Source organism: Oncorhynchus tshawytscha, linkage group LG08 (genome assembly GCF_018296145.1).
Source record: "Oncorhynchus tshawytscha isolate Ot180627B linkage group LG08, Otsh_v2.0, whole genome shotgun sequence".
Lineage (NCBI taxonomy): Eukaryota > Metazoa > Chordata > Actinopteri > Salmoniformes > Salmonidae > Oncorhynchus > Oncorhynchus tshawytscha.
In genome coordinates this window covers 3,505,112-3,524,816 of record NC_056436.1, presented here as the reverse complement: position 1 = coordinate 3,524,816, position 19,705 = coordinate 3,505,112, and the positions used below count along the sequence as shown (strand labels likewise).

At 41.2% G+C, this 19,705-nt stretch overlaps 1 protein-coding gene across 2 annotated transcripts in view; it reads left to right on the top strand.

Annotated features, from left to right (window-relative positions):
* Positions 1-15,149: 15,149 nt before the first annotated feature.
* The window catches only part of capn3a (calpain 3a, (p94)), a 51,894-nt gene continuing 47,338 nt past the window's right edge, over positions 15,150-19,705 (top strand). For both annotated transcript variants that reach the window (XM_042325080.1, XM_042325079.1), the window contains exons 1-2: positions 15,150-15,629; positions 19,635-19,704. In XM_042325080.1, coding sequence (XP_042181014.1) covers positions 15,378-15,629; positions 19,635-19,704 — 322 coding nt within the window. In that variant the 5' untranslated portion in view covers positions 15,150-15,377. The remainder of the gene's footprint in view (positions 15,630-19,634; position 19,705) is intronic.

Genomic DNA, 19,705 nt, shown 5'->3' with positions numbered 1-19,705 from the left:
TAGCCTAACCTATGGTCACCATGGTAACCTAACCTATGGTCACCATAGTAACCTAACCTATGGTCACCGTAGTCTATGGTCACCTTAACCTAACCTATGGTATGGGTATGGTCACCACCGTAGTAACCTAATCCTAATCTATGGTCACCGTAGTAACATAACCTATGGTCACCATAGTAACCTAACCTATGGTCACCCTATGGTCACCATAGTAACCTAACCCTCACCATGGTCATAACCATGGTCACCGTAGTAACCTCACCGGTCACCATAGTAACGGTCACCATAGTAACCTATGGTCACCATAGTAACCTAACCTAACCTATGGTCACCTATGGTCACCATAGTAACCTAACCTAACCTATGGTCACCATAGTAACCTATGGTCACCCATAACCTATGGTCACCATAGTAACCTAACCTATGGTCACCATAGTAACCTAACCTATGGTCACCATAGTAACCTAACCTATGGTCACCATAGTAACATAACCTATGGTCACCATAGTAACCTAACCTATGGTCACCATAGTAACATAACCTATGGTCACCATAGTAACATAACCTATGGTCACCATAGTAACATAACCTATGGTCACCATAGTAACCTAACCTATGTGCATGTTGGTTGAGCACCCTCCACTTCTTACCATGATCAATATTTATTTACAGACACTGTAGTAAACTACAGTCTAATCATATTGAAGTTAATTTCATATTTAAGTTAACTGCCACGTGATTCTCCGCCCATGTAGGCAGGAGCTCAGGTGATTTAAAAAAAAATGATGGGTAGACCTACAGTAGGACAGCAGTTTAAAGTTACATTCTGGGATCTCGGAATAATGGTCATTTACATTATTGAACCACTGATTCTATTCTTGGATTTTAAAAAAAAGAGTATAAATGTACACCAAGGTAATTCTTTGTCATGCCTCAATGTGCCAAACTAGTCTGACCCAGCAGTGAAATTGATCATGGAAAATGTGCCAAACTAGTCTGAAATTTTGCCTTTTCAAACATTGCAGGCCACAGATTTAGGACCTGAATGTAGAAACCGGGGCCTGCTGGGCACTGCCCAAAATCCTTATGTTCCATCCCTGCATGCCAGTCCCTTTCAGATGACCCCCCTCCCCCTAACCCTCCCCCTGTCACTGTTGGTCCTCCTCAGTAACCTCACGGCTGAGGGTTTTAGCTTTCCTCTTGAGAATTAGAATCAGAAGTACAGTCGTATAGCTCAACGCCATACTTCACCTCTTCAGACAAATACTGTCCTGATCATCTAGGTCAGTGGTCACCAACCGGTCGATGGCGATCGACTTGTCATTTGTAGTCGATCGCCAAACATTTCTGTTAAAAACCTATTCATATTTATTTTCTTTTTTTTTCCCGTATTGGGCTGTTTGTTGGTAGGTGCAGCCAACTCCGCTGCCCTGCCCGCCGGGTAGGCAAACTGTTGCCATTTCATGTGTCTGAATGTACAAACTCTGCCTTCCCGCTGGGCCTGGAGAGGAAATCAAGTGCACTCTATGCTGACCGCTGGCCAATCAGATTGCTCAGATGACCGAGACTGCAGTAACGTAAGCAGGCATTAAAGAAAGCTTCGGCAAAATTGATACTGTGAGATTTCAAAACGTTTATAATCATGACTAGAGAGTCTGTCAACGAATACAGCATAGAGCTGCTGTTTTTATGAGTGAGTTCATGTTTAAGTTCTTACTCAGCTCTGTTAACACTTTGTATTCAACACTTGTATCAGCCATTAAATGCGCGTTCTTCCTGTTTCCACTCAGCGCTACAACAAGCAGTGCATCAGTAGTGAATGAGTAAGTAAGTGTATATAGGCGTTGATGTTATTATTAGCGGCTTGGTCTTTTTTAATATAAGGAATATTTAACTTCCTCTGGTCCTCGAAGTAACAACATGAATTTGTGCACGAGGCAGAAATAATGCGGTGTGACTTGAGTTTTGCCATCAACTGGAAGACGGTGTCCCCTTTTGGTCAGAGTCAGTGGAGGAAAGGGAGAGAGGAGGGATGTTGAGAGACGGATCCTCAGTCTGCTGCTCTCTCTCTCTGCTGAGACTGACCCTCAGTCTGCTGCTCTCTCCCTCTGCTGAGACTGACCCTCAGTCTGCTGCTCTCTCCCTCTGCTGAGACTGACCCTCAGTCTGCTGCCCTCTCCCTCTGCTGAGACTGACCCTCAGTCTGCTGCTCTCTCCCTCTGCTGAGACTGACCCTCAGCCTGCTGCTCTCTCCCTCCGCTGAGACTGACCCTCAGTCTGCTGCTCTCTCCCTCCACTGAGACTGACCCTCAGTCTGCTGCTCTCTCCCTCCACTGAGACTGACCCTCAGCCTGCTGCTCTCTCCCTCCGCTGAGACTGACCCTCAGCCTGCTGCTCTCTCCCTCCACTGAGACTGACCCTCAGTCTGCTGCTCTCTCCCTCCACTGAGACTGACCCTCAGTCTGCTGCTCTCTCCCTCCACTGAGACTAACCATCCGATGCAGGAACCAGCAGCCCAGTAAAAGAAAAAACAAATGATTTAAATGTAAATGTCTGCTCACTCAGCTGTGCCTCACAAGTAATACAACAATGGATCGATTACTGGTGTGATCATGTAGCCTACCTCAAATGTTTACTTTTTTTTTTTTTTAAATGTCCCGAACAACAATGCATTGGCAGGTACATTCAAGCAAAGCCAATATGCGGTGGTAATGTATTGGGTCTATCGCTTACTGTTGCGAGGGAGTAAAATATGTTTGGGACAATATAGGATGAATCACAATAATTGTTTGCTAAAATAATAATTGTTTGCTAAAATAATAATTGCTTGCCATAATGTCATTTTGGTATTGGCAACACTGAACATATCAAGACTGTTTCATGGACAGCTTTTTTCCATCTACGTAACATTGCAAAAATCAGAGATTTTCTGTCCAAAATTGATGCAGAAAAATGAATCCATGCTTTTGTTACTTCTAGGTTAGACTACTGCAATGCTCTACTTTCCGGCTACCCTGATAAAGCACAACTTCAGTTAGTGCTAAACACGGCTGCTAGAATCTTGACTAGAACCAAAAAATGTGATCATATTATTCCAGTGCTAGCCTCTCTACACTGGCTTCCTGTCAAGGCAAGGGCTGATTTCAAGGTTTTACTGCTAACCTACAAAGCATTACATGGGCTTGCTCCTACCTATCTCTCTGATTTGGTCCTGCCGTACATACCTACAAGTACGCTATGGTAACAAGACGCAGGCCTTCTAATTGTCCTTAGAATTACTAAGCAAACAGCTGGAAGCAGGGCTTTCTCCTATAGAGCTCCATTTTTATGGAATGGTCTGCCTACCCATGTAAGAGACGCAGACTCGGTCTCAACCTTTAAGTCTCTATTGAAGACTCATCTCTTCAGTGGGTCATATGATTGAGTGTAGTCTGGCCCAGGAGTGTGAAGGTGAACGGAAAGGCTCTGGAGCAACGAACCACCCTTGCTGTCTCTGCCTTGCCGGTTCCCCTCTTTCCACTGGGATTTTCTGCCTCTAACCCTATTACAGGGGCTGAGTCCCTGGCTTACTGGTGCTCTTCCATGCTGTCCCTAGGAGGGGTGCGTCACTTGAGTGGGTTGAGTCACTGACGTGGTCTTCCTGTCTGGGTTGGCGTCCCCCCTTGGGTTGTGCCGTGGTGGAGATCTTTGTGGGCTATACTCAGCCTTGTCTCAGGATGGTAAGTTGGTGGTTGAAGATATCCCTCTAGTGGTGTGGGGGCTGTGCTTTGGCAAAGTGGGATCATCGGATGGGGCCACAGTGTCTCCTGACCCCTCCTGTCTCAGCCTCCAGTATTCATGCTGCAGTAGTTTATGTGTCGGGGGGCTAGAGTCAGTCTGTTATATCTAGAGTATTTCTCCTGTCTTATCCGGTGCCCTGTGTGAATTTAAGTATGCTCTCTCTAATTCTCTCCTTTCTTTCTTTCTTTCTTTCTTTCTTTCTTTCTTTCTTTCTTTCTTTCTTTCTTTCTTTCTTTCTTTCTCTCGGAGGACCTGAGCCCTAGGACCATGCCTCAGGACTACCTGGCATGATGGCTCCTTGTTGTCCCCAGTCCACCTGGTTGTGCTGCTGCTCCAGTTTCAACTGTTCTGCCTGTGGCTTACGAACCCTGACCTGTTCACTGTGATTACTATTATTTGACCATGCTGGTCATTTATGAACATCTTGGCCATGTTCTGTTATAATCTCCACCCGGCACAGCCAGAAGAGGACTGGCCACCCCTCATAGCCTGGTTCCTCTCTAGGTTTCTTCCTAGGTTTTTGCCTTTCTAGGGAGTTTTTCCTAGCCACCGTGCTTCTACACCTGCATTGCTTGCTGTTTGGGGTTTTAGGCTGGGTTTCTGTACAGCACTTTGAGATATCAGCTGATGTACGAAGGGCTATATAAATAAATTTGATTTGATTTGATGAGAGGTAAAAATCCTCTGCATAGACTGCCACCATTATTACAAATGTGAATAGCTAATTACGGAAAATAAGATTTAAAAAAATATCTATATTAAAATGATTGTTTAATGGCTATATAAAATACACATTGAGGTGAGGGCGGTGGAAATGCTTTTGATCTACTTCTGTTCTGTAAATGACACTGTGTGCTCTTTTCGAAGGATGGGTCCTGGTTTTTCCGGGGCCTTGGGATTCTGGGGGTTCGGGGGGGGTCCACCGGACATTGGGATGACAACCCAACTCGGGATGAGGAGGGCTTTTAGAGGGTGGAATAGTGGGGACCAATTGGAGGTTTACTTCGTAGCAATGCAAATATCATGGTACAGCTATATAGACACTCCATCATCATGTTACTTTATAATGGTACGTTTACAAACATATATTATGATAAATAGAATTGAATGTTGTCTCATTATGGTAAGTGGTGAAATAAATATAGCCAGTTATAATTGTAATGGCTTAGCAGATAATAAGAAAAGACTTTCAGTATTTACCAGGCTATAAGAGAAGGAATATAATATCTATTGTATTTACCAGGCTATAAGAGAAGGAATATAATATCTATTGTATTTACCAGGCTATAAGAGAAGGAATATAATATCTATTGTATTTACCAGGCTATAAGAGAAGGAATATAATATCTATTGTATTTACCAGGCTATAACAGAAGGAATATAATATCTATTGTATTTACCAGGCTATAAGAGAAGGAATATAATATCTATTGTATTTACCAGGCTATAAGAGAAGGGATATAATATCTATTGTATTTACCAGGCTATAAGAGAAGGAATATAATATCTATTGTATTTACCAGGCTATAAGAGAAGGAATATAATATCTATTGTATTTACCAGGCTATAAGAGAAGGAATATAAAATCTATTGTATTTACCAGGCTATAAGATAAGGAATATAATATCTATTGTATTTACCAGGCTATAAGAGAAGGAATATAAAATCTATTGTATTTACCAGGCTATAAGAGAAGGAATATAAAATCTATTGTATTTACCAGGCTATAAGAGAAGGAATATAAAATCTATTGTATTTACCAGGCTATAAGAGAAGGAATATAATATCTATTGTATTTACCAGGCTATAAGAGAAGGAATATAAAATCTATTGTATTTACCAGGCTATAAGAGAAGGAATATAATATCTATTGTATTTACCAGGCTATAAGAGAAGGAATATAATATCTATTGTATTTACCAGGCTATAAGAGAAGGAATATAATATCTATTGTATTTACCAGGCTATAAGAGAAGGAATATAATATCTATTGTATTTACCAGGCTATAAGAGAAGGAATATAATATCTATTGTATTTACCAGGCTATAAGAGAAGGAATATAATATCTATTGTATTTACCAGGCTATAACAGAAGGGATATACATCTATTGTATTTACCAGGCTATAAGAGAAGGAATATAATATCTATTGTATTTACCAGGCTATAAGAGAAGGAATATAATATCTATTGTATTTACCAGGCTATAAGAGAAGGAATATAATATCTATTGTATTTACCAGGCTATAAGAGAAGGAATATAAAATCTATTGTATTTACCAGGCTATAAGAGAAGGAATATAATATCTATTGTATTTACCAGGCTATAAGAGAAGGAATATAATATCTATTGTATTTACCAGGCTATAACAGAAGGGATATAAAATCTATTGTATTTACCAGGCTATAACAGAAGGGATATAAAATCTATTGTATTTACCAGGCTATAAGAGAAGGAATATAATATCTATTGTATTTACCAGGCTATAAGAGAAGGAATATAATATCTATTGTATTTACCAGGCTATAAGAGAAGGAATATAAAATCTATTGTATTTACCAGGCTATAAGAGAAGGAATATAAAATCTATTGTATTTACCAGGCTATAAGAGAAGGAATATAATATCTATTGTATTTACCAGGCTATAAGAGAAGGAATATAATATCTATTGTATTTACCAGGCTATAAGAGAAGGAATATAATATCTATTGTATTTACCAGGCTATAAGAGAAGGAATATAAAATCTATTGTATTTACCAGGCTATAAGAGAAGGAATATAATATCTATTGTATTTACCAGGCTATAAGAGAAGGAATATAAAATCTATTGTATTTACCAGGCTATAAGAGAAGGAATATAATATCTATTGTATTGTATTTACCAGGCTATAAGAGAAGGAATATAAAATCTATTGTATTTACCAGGCTATAAGAGAAGGAATATAATATCTATTGTATTTACCAGGCTATAAGAGAAGGAATATAATATCTATTGTATTTACCAGGCTATAAAGAAGGAATATAATATCTATTGTATTTCATTAGGAATATAATATCTATTGTATTTACCAGGCTATAAAGAAGGGATATAATATCTATTGTATTTACCAGGCTATAAGAGAAGGAATATAATATCTATTGTATTTACCAGGCTATAAGAGAAGGAATATAAAATCTATTGTATTTACCAGGCTATAAGAGAAGGAATATAAAATCTATTGTATTTACCAGGCTATAAGAGAAGGAATATAAAATCTATTGTATTTACCAGGCTATAAGAGAAGGAATATAAAATCTATTGTATTTACCAGGCTATAAGAGAAGGAATATAAAATCTATTGTATTTACCAGGCTATAAGAGAAGGAATATAAAATCTATTGTATTTACCAGGCTATAAGAGAAGGAATATAATATCTATTGTATTTACCAGGCTATAAGAGAAGGAATATAAAATCTATTGTATTTACCAGGCTATAAGAGAAGGAATATAAAATCTATTGTATTTACCAGGCTATAAGAGAAGGAATATAAAATCTATTGTATTTACCAGGCTATAAGAGAAGGAATATAATATCTATTGTATTTACCAGGCTATAAGAGAAGGAATATAATATCTATTGTTTACAGGAAACCCATTCAACAATGTCAGATGAAGTTTTGTGGAAAAGGGACTGGGGGGGGATATATTACTCCCATGGACAAATAAAATTCAAAAGAGGTGATAATATTAATTAACAGTAATTTTGATCCAAATGTGCAAATTGTCCAAACAGATCAAGGTAGATGGATTATTTTAAATATGTTATTGGACAATAAACAGATATGGCTCATTAATCTATAAGGTCCAAATAATGATGATCCACACTTCTTTGAAAATATATATAAAATATATATATATATAAGAATTGATCAACTCTACAAGCAACACTAGACTCTATTATTATGGTGGGAGATTTTAATACGGTCTTAAATACCTCTATGGACAGGAAAGGAAATCACACTACAAACTATCACCCTCTGGCACTTAATAAGGAAATCATGAATGTCATGGATATATTGGAATTAGTGGATATATGGAGACTTAAATACCCTGACCTAGTGAGATATACATGGGGAAGCTTAATCATAGTCATCTTGACTACTTTCTTATGTCATTCTCTCTCTGGCACCAAAAGCACCAAAAGTTTAAAAAGTGTTGATAGGGGACAGAATGAGGTCGGACCATCACATAATTGGCATATAAATTACACTTACAGAATTTCCACGTGGGCGAGGATATTGGAAATTTAATCAAAGCCTACTAGATGATAAATTGTTTAGAACTAGGACAGAATAATTTATAACTGACTTTTTCAGACATAACATAAGTACAGCAGATCCCCTTATTGTATGGGACACTTTTAAATGTGACTTTTAGAGGTTATGCAATTCAGTACTCATCTATAAAACAAAAGCAATTTAGGTCAATTGTTAACAGTCAATGTGCAGCAGGTGGGATGGAGTCAGGCGCAGGACACAGAGAATGAGTAACAACGGACTTCACTCAACAAACAAACTACTAAATATTCCACGCAGGGAAAATATACCAGCTCGCGACTGCTTAACACAGAACAGATAATAGAATAATAAGAATAGATAATAAACAGAGTATGCGAAGAGTGTGAAAGTGTATCTGTGTGTGTGTGTTGGAGTGTGTGGCATCAATATGCATGTGTGTTGGAGTGTCAGTGTAGTATGTGTGAGTGTGTGAGTAGAGTCCAGTGAGTGTATAGAGCCAGTGGTCAATGAAAATATGAAGGAAATTTGCACAAAACCATGGGGGGAACCAGAGGGTAAAAATAAGGAACATAATTATGGGAATGGAAACCAGGTGTGAACAATGAAGACAAAACAAATGGAACCTCCCACTCCACGAGGTACTGAAGGCCCCTCGCCCGACGCCTTGTGTCCATGGTGGCGTGAACAGTATACGCCGGGGCCCCCTCGATGTCCAGGGGGGGCAGAGGAACCTCCCGCACCTCAGACTGCTGGAGTGGACCAGTCACCACCGGCCTGACGAGAGACACATGAAACGAGGAGTTAATACAGTAATCAGGAGGGGGCTGTAACCTATAACAAACCCTGTTCAGTCTCCTCAGGACTTTAAATGGCCCCACAAACAGTGCACCCAGCTTCCGGCAGGGCAGGCAAAGGGGTAGGTTTCGGTCGAGAGTCAACGTCGTCGCCCGGAACACCCTGCGCCTCGCCCTCCGGGTCGTCTCCGATGCCGGTGTCGGCACACTGCTGGAGACGCGCGTCAAGGGGGCGGTGGTTGGCGTCGCCAGTCTTCTAGCCATCGCCGATCCACCTTTCATTTTTCATTTGTCTTGTCTTCCCACACACCTGGTTTCAATTCCATAATTACATGTTGTGTATTTAACCCTCTGTTTCCCCCATGTCCGTGTCCAGAATTGCTTATTGTAAGTGCTTGTGCACGTTATGTCTGGCGTGCGAAGGGGTTTTGTCCCCTTGTAGATATTGTTTTTGTTCACAGGGATTTTTATTATTAAAACTGTGCCACAAGCTTCCCACAATAAGTTGGGTGAATGTTCGCCCATTCCTCCTGACAGAGCTGGTGTAACTGAATCAGGTTTGTAGGCCTCCTTGCTCGCACATGCTTTTTCAGTTCTGCCCACAAATTTGCTATGGAATTGAGGTCAGGGCTTTGTGATGGCCGCTCCAATACCTTGACTTTATTGTCCTTAAGCCATTTTGCCACAACTTTGGAAGTATGCTTGGGGTCATTGTCCATTTGGAAAACCCATTTGCGACCAAGCTTTAACTTCCTGACTGATGTCTTCAGATGTTGCTTCAATATATCCGCATAATTTTCCTACCTCATGATGCCATCTATTTTGTGAAATGCACCAGTCCCTCCTGCAGCAAAGCACCCCACAACATGATGCTGCCACCCCCATGCTTCACGGCTGGGATGGTGTTCTTCAGCTTGCAAGAATGCCCCTTTTTCCTCCAAACATAACTATGGTCATTATGGCCAAACAGTTCTATTTTTGTTTCATCAGTCCAGAGGACATTTCTCCAAAAAGTACGATCTTTGTCCCCATGTCCAGTTGCAAACCGTAGTTTGGCTTTTTTATGCCGGTTTTTGAGCAGTGGCTTCTTCCTTGCTGAGCGGCCTTTCAGGTTATGTCGATATAGGACTCGTTTTACTGTGGATGTAGATACTTTTGTACCTGTTTCCTCCAGCATCTTCACAAGGTCCTTTGCTATTGTTCTGGGACCAAAGTACGTTCATCTCTAGGAGAGAACGCTTCTCCTTCCTGAGCGGTATGACGGCTGCGTGGTCCCATGATGTTTATAATTGCGTACTATTGTTTGCACAGATGAACATGGTACCTTCAGGCATTTGGAAATTGCTCCCAAGGATGAACCAGACTTGTGGAGGTCTACAATTTTTTTTTCTGAGGTCTTGGCTGATTTCTTTTGATTTTTCCCATGATTTCAAGCAAAGAGGCACTGAGTTTGAAGGTAGGCCTTGAAATATATCCACAGGTACACCTCCAATTGACTCAAATGATGTCAATTAGCCTACCAGAATCTTCTAAAGCCATTACATAATTTTCTGGAATTTCCCAAGCTGTTTAAAGGCACAGTGTATGTGTGTACTTAGTGTACTTAGTGTACTTAGTGTATGTAAACTTCTGACCCACTGGAATTGTGATACAGTGAATTATAAGTGAAATAATCTGTCTGTAAACAATTGCTGGAAAGATTACTTGTGTCATGCACAAAGTAACAAAACTATAGTTTGTTAACAAGAAATGTGTGGAGTGATTGAAAAACAATGAAATAACACATATGGAATCATGTAGTAACCAAAAAAGTTTTAAACAAATCAAAATATATTTGAGATTCTTCAAATAGCCCCCCTTGATAACAACTTTGCACACTCTTGGCATTCTCTTAACCAGCTTCACCTGGAATGATTTTTCAACAGTCTTGAAGGAGTTCCCACATATGTTGAGCACCTGTTGGCTGCTTTTTCTTCACTCTGTGGTCTGACTCATCCCAAACCATCTCAATTTGGTTGAGATCGGGGAATTGTGGGTGTTCTAAAACTTTTGACCGGTTGTGTATATGGATATATATATTTCCCCAAAAAATATATGTAAATAATGCAGACAATAACATGGAAGCAACAATCTATCCACAATATTAAAGCTGATCCACCCCATAAAAAATGTAAATTAAATAAAAAGATTGACCAAATAAACTAAAGTAATTTTTTTAAATAAAAAGTAACAATAATGAGGCTATATACAGGGGGTACCGAGTCAATGTGCAGTGGTCAAGCTAATTTGTACATGTAGGTAGGGGTAAAGTGTCCGGTCCTCTGGCAGTCTCTATGGGGGTGCCACAGAGTTCAATTCTTGGGCCGATTCTCTTCTCTGTATACATCAATGATGTCGATCTTGCTGCTGGTGAGTCTCTGATCCACCTCTACGCAGACGACACCATTCTCTATACTTCTGGCCCTTCTTTGGACACTGTGTTAACAACCCTCCAGACGAGCTTCAATGCCGTACAACTCTCCTTCTGTGGTTTCCAACTTCTCTTAAATACAAGTAAAACTAAATGCATGCTCTTCAACCGATTGCTGCCTGCACCTGCCCGCCCGTTCAACATCACTACTCTGGACGGTTCTGACTTAGGTGTCTGGTTAGACTGTAAACTCTTCTTCTGGACTCACATCAAACATCTCTAATCCAAAGTTAACTCTAGAATTGGCTTCCTATTTCGCAACAAAGCATCCTTCACTCATGCTGCCAAACATACCCTCGTAAAACTGACCATCTTACCGATCCTCGACTCCGATGATGTCATTCACAAAATAGCCTCCAATACCCTACTCAATAAATTGGATGCAGTCTATCACAGTGCCATCCGTTTTGTCACCAAAGCCCCATATACTACCCACCACTGCGACCTGTACACTCTCGTTGGCTGGCCCTCGCTTCATACTCGTCGCCAAACCCACTGGCTCCAGGTCAAAGCCCCCTTATCTCAGCTCGCTGGTCACCATAGCAGCACCCACCTGTAGCACGCGCTCCAGCAAGTATATCTCTCTGGTCACCCCCAAAACCAATTCTTCCTTTGGCCGCCTCTCCTTCCAGTTCTTTGCTGCCAATGACTGGAACAAACTACAAAAATCTCTGAAACTGGAAACACTTATCTCCCTCACTACCTTTAAGCACCAACTGTCAGAGCAGCTCACAGATTACTGCACCTGTACATAGCCCACCTATAATTTAGCCCAAACAACTACCTCTTTCCCTACTGTATTTATTTTATTTATTTATTTATTTTGCTCCTTTGCACCCCATTATTTTTATTTCTACTTTGCACATTCTTCCACTGCAAATCTACCATTCCAGTGTTTTACTTGCTATATTGTATTTACTTCGCCACCATGGCCTTTTTTTGCCTTTACCTCCCTTATCTCACCTCATTTGCTCACATTGTATATAGACTTGTTTATACTGTATTATTGACTGTATGTTTGTTTTACTCCATGTGTAACTCTGTGTTGTTGTATGTGTCAAACTGCTTTGCTTTATCTTGGCCAGGTCGCAATTGTAAATGAGAACTTGTTCTCAACTTGCCTACCTGGTTAAACAAAGGTGACATAAAATTAAAATAAATTAAAATTGGTTGTAGTGAAAAGCCAGTTTTAATCACAGGCCATGCTGCAGCTGAAGACCGTAGTTGATGTTGAGGATGTGCAACCTGGTCTCAGAGTATTTCGTATTATTCTTTATGTAAATCCGGACCCACCATTTAGTATGATATGTTAAGTTTCGTATGGTACATATTAATTTCTGGTTCTCCAACACCCATTTTGTGTGATATGTTACTACGAATTACCATTTGTATTAATTGTTACAAATCTGCAACATTTACAATATGTTACGAATTTGCAAAAACGTATGATATGTTATGAATTCTAGTTAGGTGGCTAACATTAGCTAGCTCGCTAACGTTGCCAAGCCTAGGAGTTAGAGTTAGAGGTTAAGGTTACGTTTCGGAGTTAGATTAAATGGTTAGCTAAAAGTAGTAAATTATTGAAAAGTTGCTAATTAGCTAAAGTTGTCTGTGATGAGATTCGAACTTGTATCCTTTGGGTTGCTAGACGTTCTCGTGAAACATCCACCCCGACCAACCACTCTACTTTCGATTTTTGCCTCAACCAAACCAAACGTAACATAGGATACCAATTCGAATGGCCCAGATTTACATTTAATATGTTACGTCTAGTCTATGAGACCAGGCTGTGAGTGGTGACCAGATCTCTAAGGTCAGGGGTCATTGAAGAACAGGAGATGGATGTGGTCAGCTGTTTTTGTCATGGGAGGTCAGGGTCAGGGTACTGATACCCTGTTATTACTCCATCTATTACTGCTTATGATAAACGGACGAAGTCATAGCAACGTCATCCACAATATACTATTTAATGATATACTTTACTTTAATGACCATACTGTTATAGACTGGTGGGACATCCAGTGTGGTGATGAATGAGAATTACTGTTGTGTTCAGTTTTGACTATGTCAGAACCTTATAGTCCCAAGGCAACATCTGAGATTTTGGTCAAAAATGAGTTGTTCAAATCGAGTTACTTTTTTTACGTGGTTCTTTACATGACATTTATTTTATTTTTTTATTAAAGTCCATTTACGCTAAAAACAAAAACAAATATGCGCAAACACCTTTTAACTTGGTGCTATAAGGCTCTATCTGCAATCCAATCAGACAATTCTGGGTTGTCAATCTGTCACGTTGCTATGAAGAGATCGGGACACAGGCTCAGGAATGCGTAATACATTTTTTTTTTATTAAGCCCAAATTACGGTGTGCCGCATAAAGGCACGGGGACGAAGACCAAAACAAACACGTAACAAAAACACAGGGTTGAAACCCAAAACAAAAGAGCGAGGAGTACCTCGAATAAATAATAAATAAACACAATCGCCTAATGATATTCCAAGGGGACGGGAACATGCAAACACATTCTGACCTTAGTTCCTTTATTATGTCTTTGTGTTAGTTTGGTCAGGGCGTGAGTTGGGGAGAGAGCAGAGATTTGTGAACAGGCGCACACTTTATTTAGGAGAATGAACAAGACAAAACAAATGGATACATGAAAAATGGAGCGGCAAATGGCTAGAAAGCCGGCGACGTCGAACGCCGCCCGAACAAGGAGAGGAGCCGACTCCGGCGGAAGTCATGACAGATGCTAGTTATCCATAGGATATCGTGTATTTGTAATTTTAGGGAACTATCACTTTAACAAATGTGTGACGAACACAAATTAATATATTTGATGACATGATTAGAAAGGAAGCGTAATTCTCTTTATTTAAATCATTAAATGTCCTTTTCTATCCAAATCATTGTACCGTTCTGTTCCAGGTTGAACCTTTATGGCTGAACACAGATTGACATTTCAGGGCCATAGGGTTCCATCTATCTGTGAATACTAATACAACTAAAATACAAAATGTCTCAGGATTTTGATAGTCTCTACATTTAGGTACCTTTGAGGTGACGTTCCTTAATGAGTTATGAAAGAAGAATTCACTTCAAAAAATAATTCTGAAATCTGGGATGTGAAAACCATTTTTGATGCTCAATATCTCCAGAACTATGCTTTGCGCATGTAGAACCTAAGGTCTCTGTGTATATCGTTAGGGTGTGGCCCCTTGATTAAAACGTACCTGACTGATTAAAGGGGTGGTGGGAGTTTCCCCTCACAGCGCTAGCTAGTTTACCACAGAGAGAGCTCGGCCTGCTGCTGTAGTGGAGATGTGCTGAGATCGCTGGATACTGAGCTCCATGGAGAGAATGGAATAGGGCTAAATGGACTGAATGCCTTCTGCAGAGGCAGACCATCTACTGACCACTGTTTACATGGGCGGTGGCGCGGCCCGGTACACCCCCCCCTTTGTGTGGCAACACAATAACGCCACTGAAATGACCACTGCTAAGGAACGTTGGGGGGCATTGTTCGGGGACCAATGGGAGTGCAACAAATAGACAACCTTTTTGTGTGTGTGAGAGCGTGTGTGCGTGCATCAGTGTTTGTGTGTGTGTGTGCGTGCGTCAGTGTGTGTGTGTGTCTGCATGTGACCGCATGTGCGTCAGTGTGTGTGTGTGTGCGTGCGTCAGTGTGTGTGTGTGTCTGCATGTGAGCGCATGTGTGTGTGTGTCTGCGTTTGAGCGCATGTGTGTCAGTGTGTGTGTGTCAGTATGTGTGTGTGTGTGTGTCAGTATGTGTGTGTGTGTGTCAGTATGTGTGTTAGTGTGTGTGTGTGTGTGTCAGTATGTGTGTCAATGTGTGTGTGTGTTAATGCAGGTGAATGTGAATGCATGTGGAGTCTTGTTCGCCCCGGCATGCCTTTTAGAGTCTACTCTATGACGAAGAGAGAGGGGGACGTCATACAACGAAACAGCCAATCAGAGGTTAGCTTTTTAGGCTTGTAAAGACTTTAGTGGAAGTGGCAAAAGCCAGCAGTTTAAAAAATAATAATCCAAAATGCCCTATACACCGTCCGGCTTCTTCTGTGACCGGCTGATCCGGGAGAGAGAGAGAAGAGATGGAGAAGGATCCCTCAGCAAGCCCCTGCGCTTCAGCGGACAGGACTTCACCACACTGAAACAAGAGTGCCTCACCAAGAAGTGCCTGTTTGAGGATGACACCTTCCCAGCCTCCGTGGAGTCTCTGGGGTACAAGGAGCTGGGACACAAGTCCAACAAGGTCAAGAACATCGTCTGGAGGAGACCCAAGGTAGGGAGAGGAGGGGGTGGATCTGGAGGAGACCCAAGGTAGGAGAGGGGGTGGGGGAGTGGGGTGGATCTGGATCTGGAAGAGACCCAAGGTAGGAGTGGGGTGGATCTGGAGGAGACCCAAGGTAGGAGAGGAGGGGGTGGATCTGGAGGAGACCCAAGGTAGGAGAGGAGGGGGGAGGAGTGGTGTGGATCTGGAGGAGACCCAAGGTAGGAGAGGAGGAGGGGGGAGTGGGGTGGATCTGGAGGAGACCCTAGGAGAGGAGGGGGGAGACCCAAGGTAGGAGAGGAGTGGGGGGAGTGGGGTGGATCTGGAGGAGACCCAAGGTAGGAGAGGAGGGGGAGACCCAAGGTAGGAGAGGGTGGGAGGAGTGGGGTGGATCTGGAGGAGACCCAAGGTAGGAGAGGAGGGGGGAGGAGTGGGGTGGATCTGGAGGAGACCCAAGATAGGGAGAGGGGGAGTGGGGTGGATCTGGAGGAGACCCAAGATAGGAGAGGAGGGGGGGGGGACATACAGGAGAGGAAGATGATTCAATAAAGAGGGGGAAGGAATGGACACGCATGTGGGAGGTGGGATGATATCCTACAATACCAAGTCAACAACAAGGACGTTTCAGGATGCTTTTGAAAGGGATTTTGAAAGGCAAAACGAATATTTCTCACAGATTTTGTATAATCTTATCTGGATCTAAGTGTTTAGCATTATGGGCTAGAATAACTGTTGTTATGGCTGCTTAAAATATGGATGTATCAGAATGGTTAGTAATGGTTCTGAATCATATGGTTAGAAATGGTTCTGAATCATATGGTTATAGAATGATTAGAAATGGTTCTGAATCATATGGTCATAGAATGATTAGAAATGGTTCTGAATCATATGGTTATAGAATGGTTAGAAATGGTTCTGAATCATATGGTTATAGAATTGTTAGAAATGGTTCTGAATCATATGGTTATAGAATGGTTAGAAATGGTTCTAAATCATATGGTTATAGAATGGTTAGAAATTGTTCTGAATCATTTGGTTAGAAATGGTTCTGAATCATATGGTTAGAAATGGTTCTGAATCATCAAATCAAAATCAAATCAAATGTATTTATATAGCCCTTCTTACTAGAACTTGCAGGTGCCTTGGTGGAAGTGTGGGGTAACATCTCACCGCAAGAACTGGCAAATCTGGTGCAGTCCATGAGGAGATGCACTGCAGTACTTAATGCAGCTGGTGGCCACACCAGATACTGACTGTTACTTTTGATTTTGATCCCCACCCTCCCTTTGTTCAGGGACACATTATTCCATTCTGTTAGTCACATGTCTGTGGAACTTGTTCAGTTTACATCTCAGTTGTTGAATCTTGTTGTGTTCATCCAAATATTTACACATGTTAAGTTTGCTGAAAATAAACACAGTTGACAGGGAGAGGACGTTTCTTTTTTTGCTGAGTTTAGGATTACTAGTACCTGTCTTGACTGCATCAAACCGAGAGAAGCTAGTTGACTAATTGAGTCTGCATGTGTAACAGTATAGCTTTCGTCTCTCTCCTCGACCCAACCTGGGCTCGAACCAGGGACCAAGTGGGTGAGCCTATGCCCACCTATGGCTGCGCCCCTGCCAAGTCATGTGAAATCTATAGATTAGGGCCTAATGAATTTATTTCAATTGACACATTTCTTCATATGAACTGTAACTCAGTAAAGTCATTTAAATTGTTGTATGTTGCGGTTTTATTTTTTGTTCAGTATAGAATATTTAAGCAATAAGGCTAAGGGTTGTTCTTATGCATGACGCAACACCTGGACACAGCCCTTAGCCGTGGTATATTGGCCGTATACCACAACCCCCGAGGCGCCTCAATGCTACGATAAACTGGTTATCAACGTAATTAGAGCAGCAAAAATCTAATATTTTGTCGTACCCGTGGTATACACTCCGATATACCACAGCTGTCAGCCCAATCAGCATTCAGAGCTGGAACCACCCAGCTAGATCACATGTTAACTAATCCACATGCCTGTGTTTCTATGTGAGTATTGGCATAGTGTTTGCCCGGTACTTTCCTTCTATTTCCAAACAATGAAAGTGCTTCATCAGCTCCATACTGTTGTTATTCACTGTATTTCACAGCAGTGAACTAGTTTAGAATACATGCAAACCTAAAGTGACAGATGTACAGTTGAAGTCAGACGTTTACATACACCTTTAGCCAAATACATTTAAACTCAGTTTTTCCACAATTCCTGACATTTAATCCTTGTAAAAAAAAAAAATCCCTGTTTTAAGTCAGTTAGGATCACCACTTTATTTTAAGAATGTGAAATGATAGAATAATGAATGATTTATTTCAGCTTTTATTTCTTTCATCACATTCCCAGTGGGTCAGAATTTTACAATACAATCAATTAGTATATTGGTAGCATTGCCTTTTAAATTGTTTAACTTGGGTCAAACGTTTCGGGTAGCCTTCCACAAGCTTCCCACAATAAGTTGGGTGAATGTTGGCCCATTCCTTCTGACAGAGCTGGTGTAACTGAGTCAGGTTTGTAGGCCTCCTTGCTCGCACACACTTTTTCAGTTCTGCCCACACATTTTCTATAAGATTGAGGTCAGGGCTTTGTGATGGCCACTCCAATACCTTGACTTTGTTGTCCTTAAGCCATTTTGCCACAACTTTGGAAGTATGCTTGGGGTCATTGTCCATTTGGAAGACATTTGCGACCAAGCTTTAACTTCCTGACTGATGTCTTGAGATGTTGCTTCAATATATCCACATAATTTTCCACCCTCATGACACCATCTATTTTGTGAAGTGCGCCAGTCCCTCCTGCAGCAAAGCACCCCCACAACATGATGCTGCCACCCCCATGCTTCATGTTTGGAATGGTGTTCTTCGACTTGCAAGCCTCCCCTTTTTCCTCCAAACATAATGATGGTCTTTATGACCAAACAGTTATGTTTTTTTCCCATCAGACCGGAGGACATTTCTCCAAAAAGTACGATCTTTGTCCCCATGTGCAGTTGCAAACCGTAGTCTGGCTTTTTTATGGAGGTTTTGGAGCAGTGGCTTCTTCCTTGCTGAGCGGGCATTCAGGTTATGTCGATATAGGACTCGTTTTACTGTGGATATAGATACTTTTGTACCTGTTTCCTCCAGCATCTTCACAAGGTCCTTTACTGCTGTTCTGGGATTGATTTGCACTTTTCGCACCAAAGTACGTTCATCTCTAGGAGACGGAACGCATCTCCTTCCTGAGCGGTATGACGGCTGCTTGGTCCCATGGTGTTTATACTTGTGTACTATTGTTTGTAAAGATGAACGTGGTACCTTCAGGCGTTTGGAAATTGCACCCAAGGATGAACCAGATCTGTGGAGATCTACAATTGTTTTTCTGGGGTCTTGGCTGATTTCTTTTGATTTTCCCATTTTGTCAAGCAAAGAGGCACTGAGTTTGAAGGTAGGCCTTGAAATATATCCACAGGTACACCTCCAATTGACTCAAATCATGTCAATTAGCCTATCAGAAACATCATTTTCTGGAATTTTCCTGGCTGTTTAAAGGCACAGTCAACTTAGTGTATGTAAACTTCTGACCCACTGGAATTGTGATACAGCTAATTATAAGTGAAATAATCTGTCTGTAAACAATTGTTGGAAAAATTACTTGTGTCATGCACAAAGTAGATGTCCTTGCCGAAACTATAGTTTGTTAACAAGAAATTTGTGGAGTGGTTGAAAAACGAGTTTTAATGACTCCAACCTAAGTGTATGTAAACTTCCGACTTCAACTGTATCCTCCCAGTCAGCTAATCCACATGTCTGTCTGTTTCTGTGTGTCTTCAATATATATCCTCCCAGTCAGCTAATCCACATGTCTGTCTGTTTCTGTGTGTCTTCAGTATATATCCTCCCAGTCAGCTAATCCACATGTCTGTCTGTTTCTGTGTGTCTTCAATATATATCCTCCCAGTCAGCTAATCCACATGTCTGTCTGTTTCTGTGTGTCTTCAGGAGATCTGTGAGAACCCTCAGTTCATTGTGGGCGGAGCCAGCAGGACAGACATTTGCCAGGGAGACCTTGG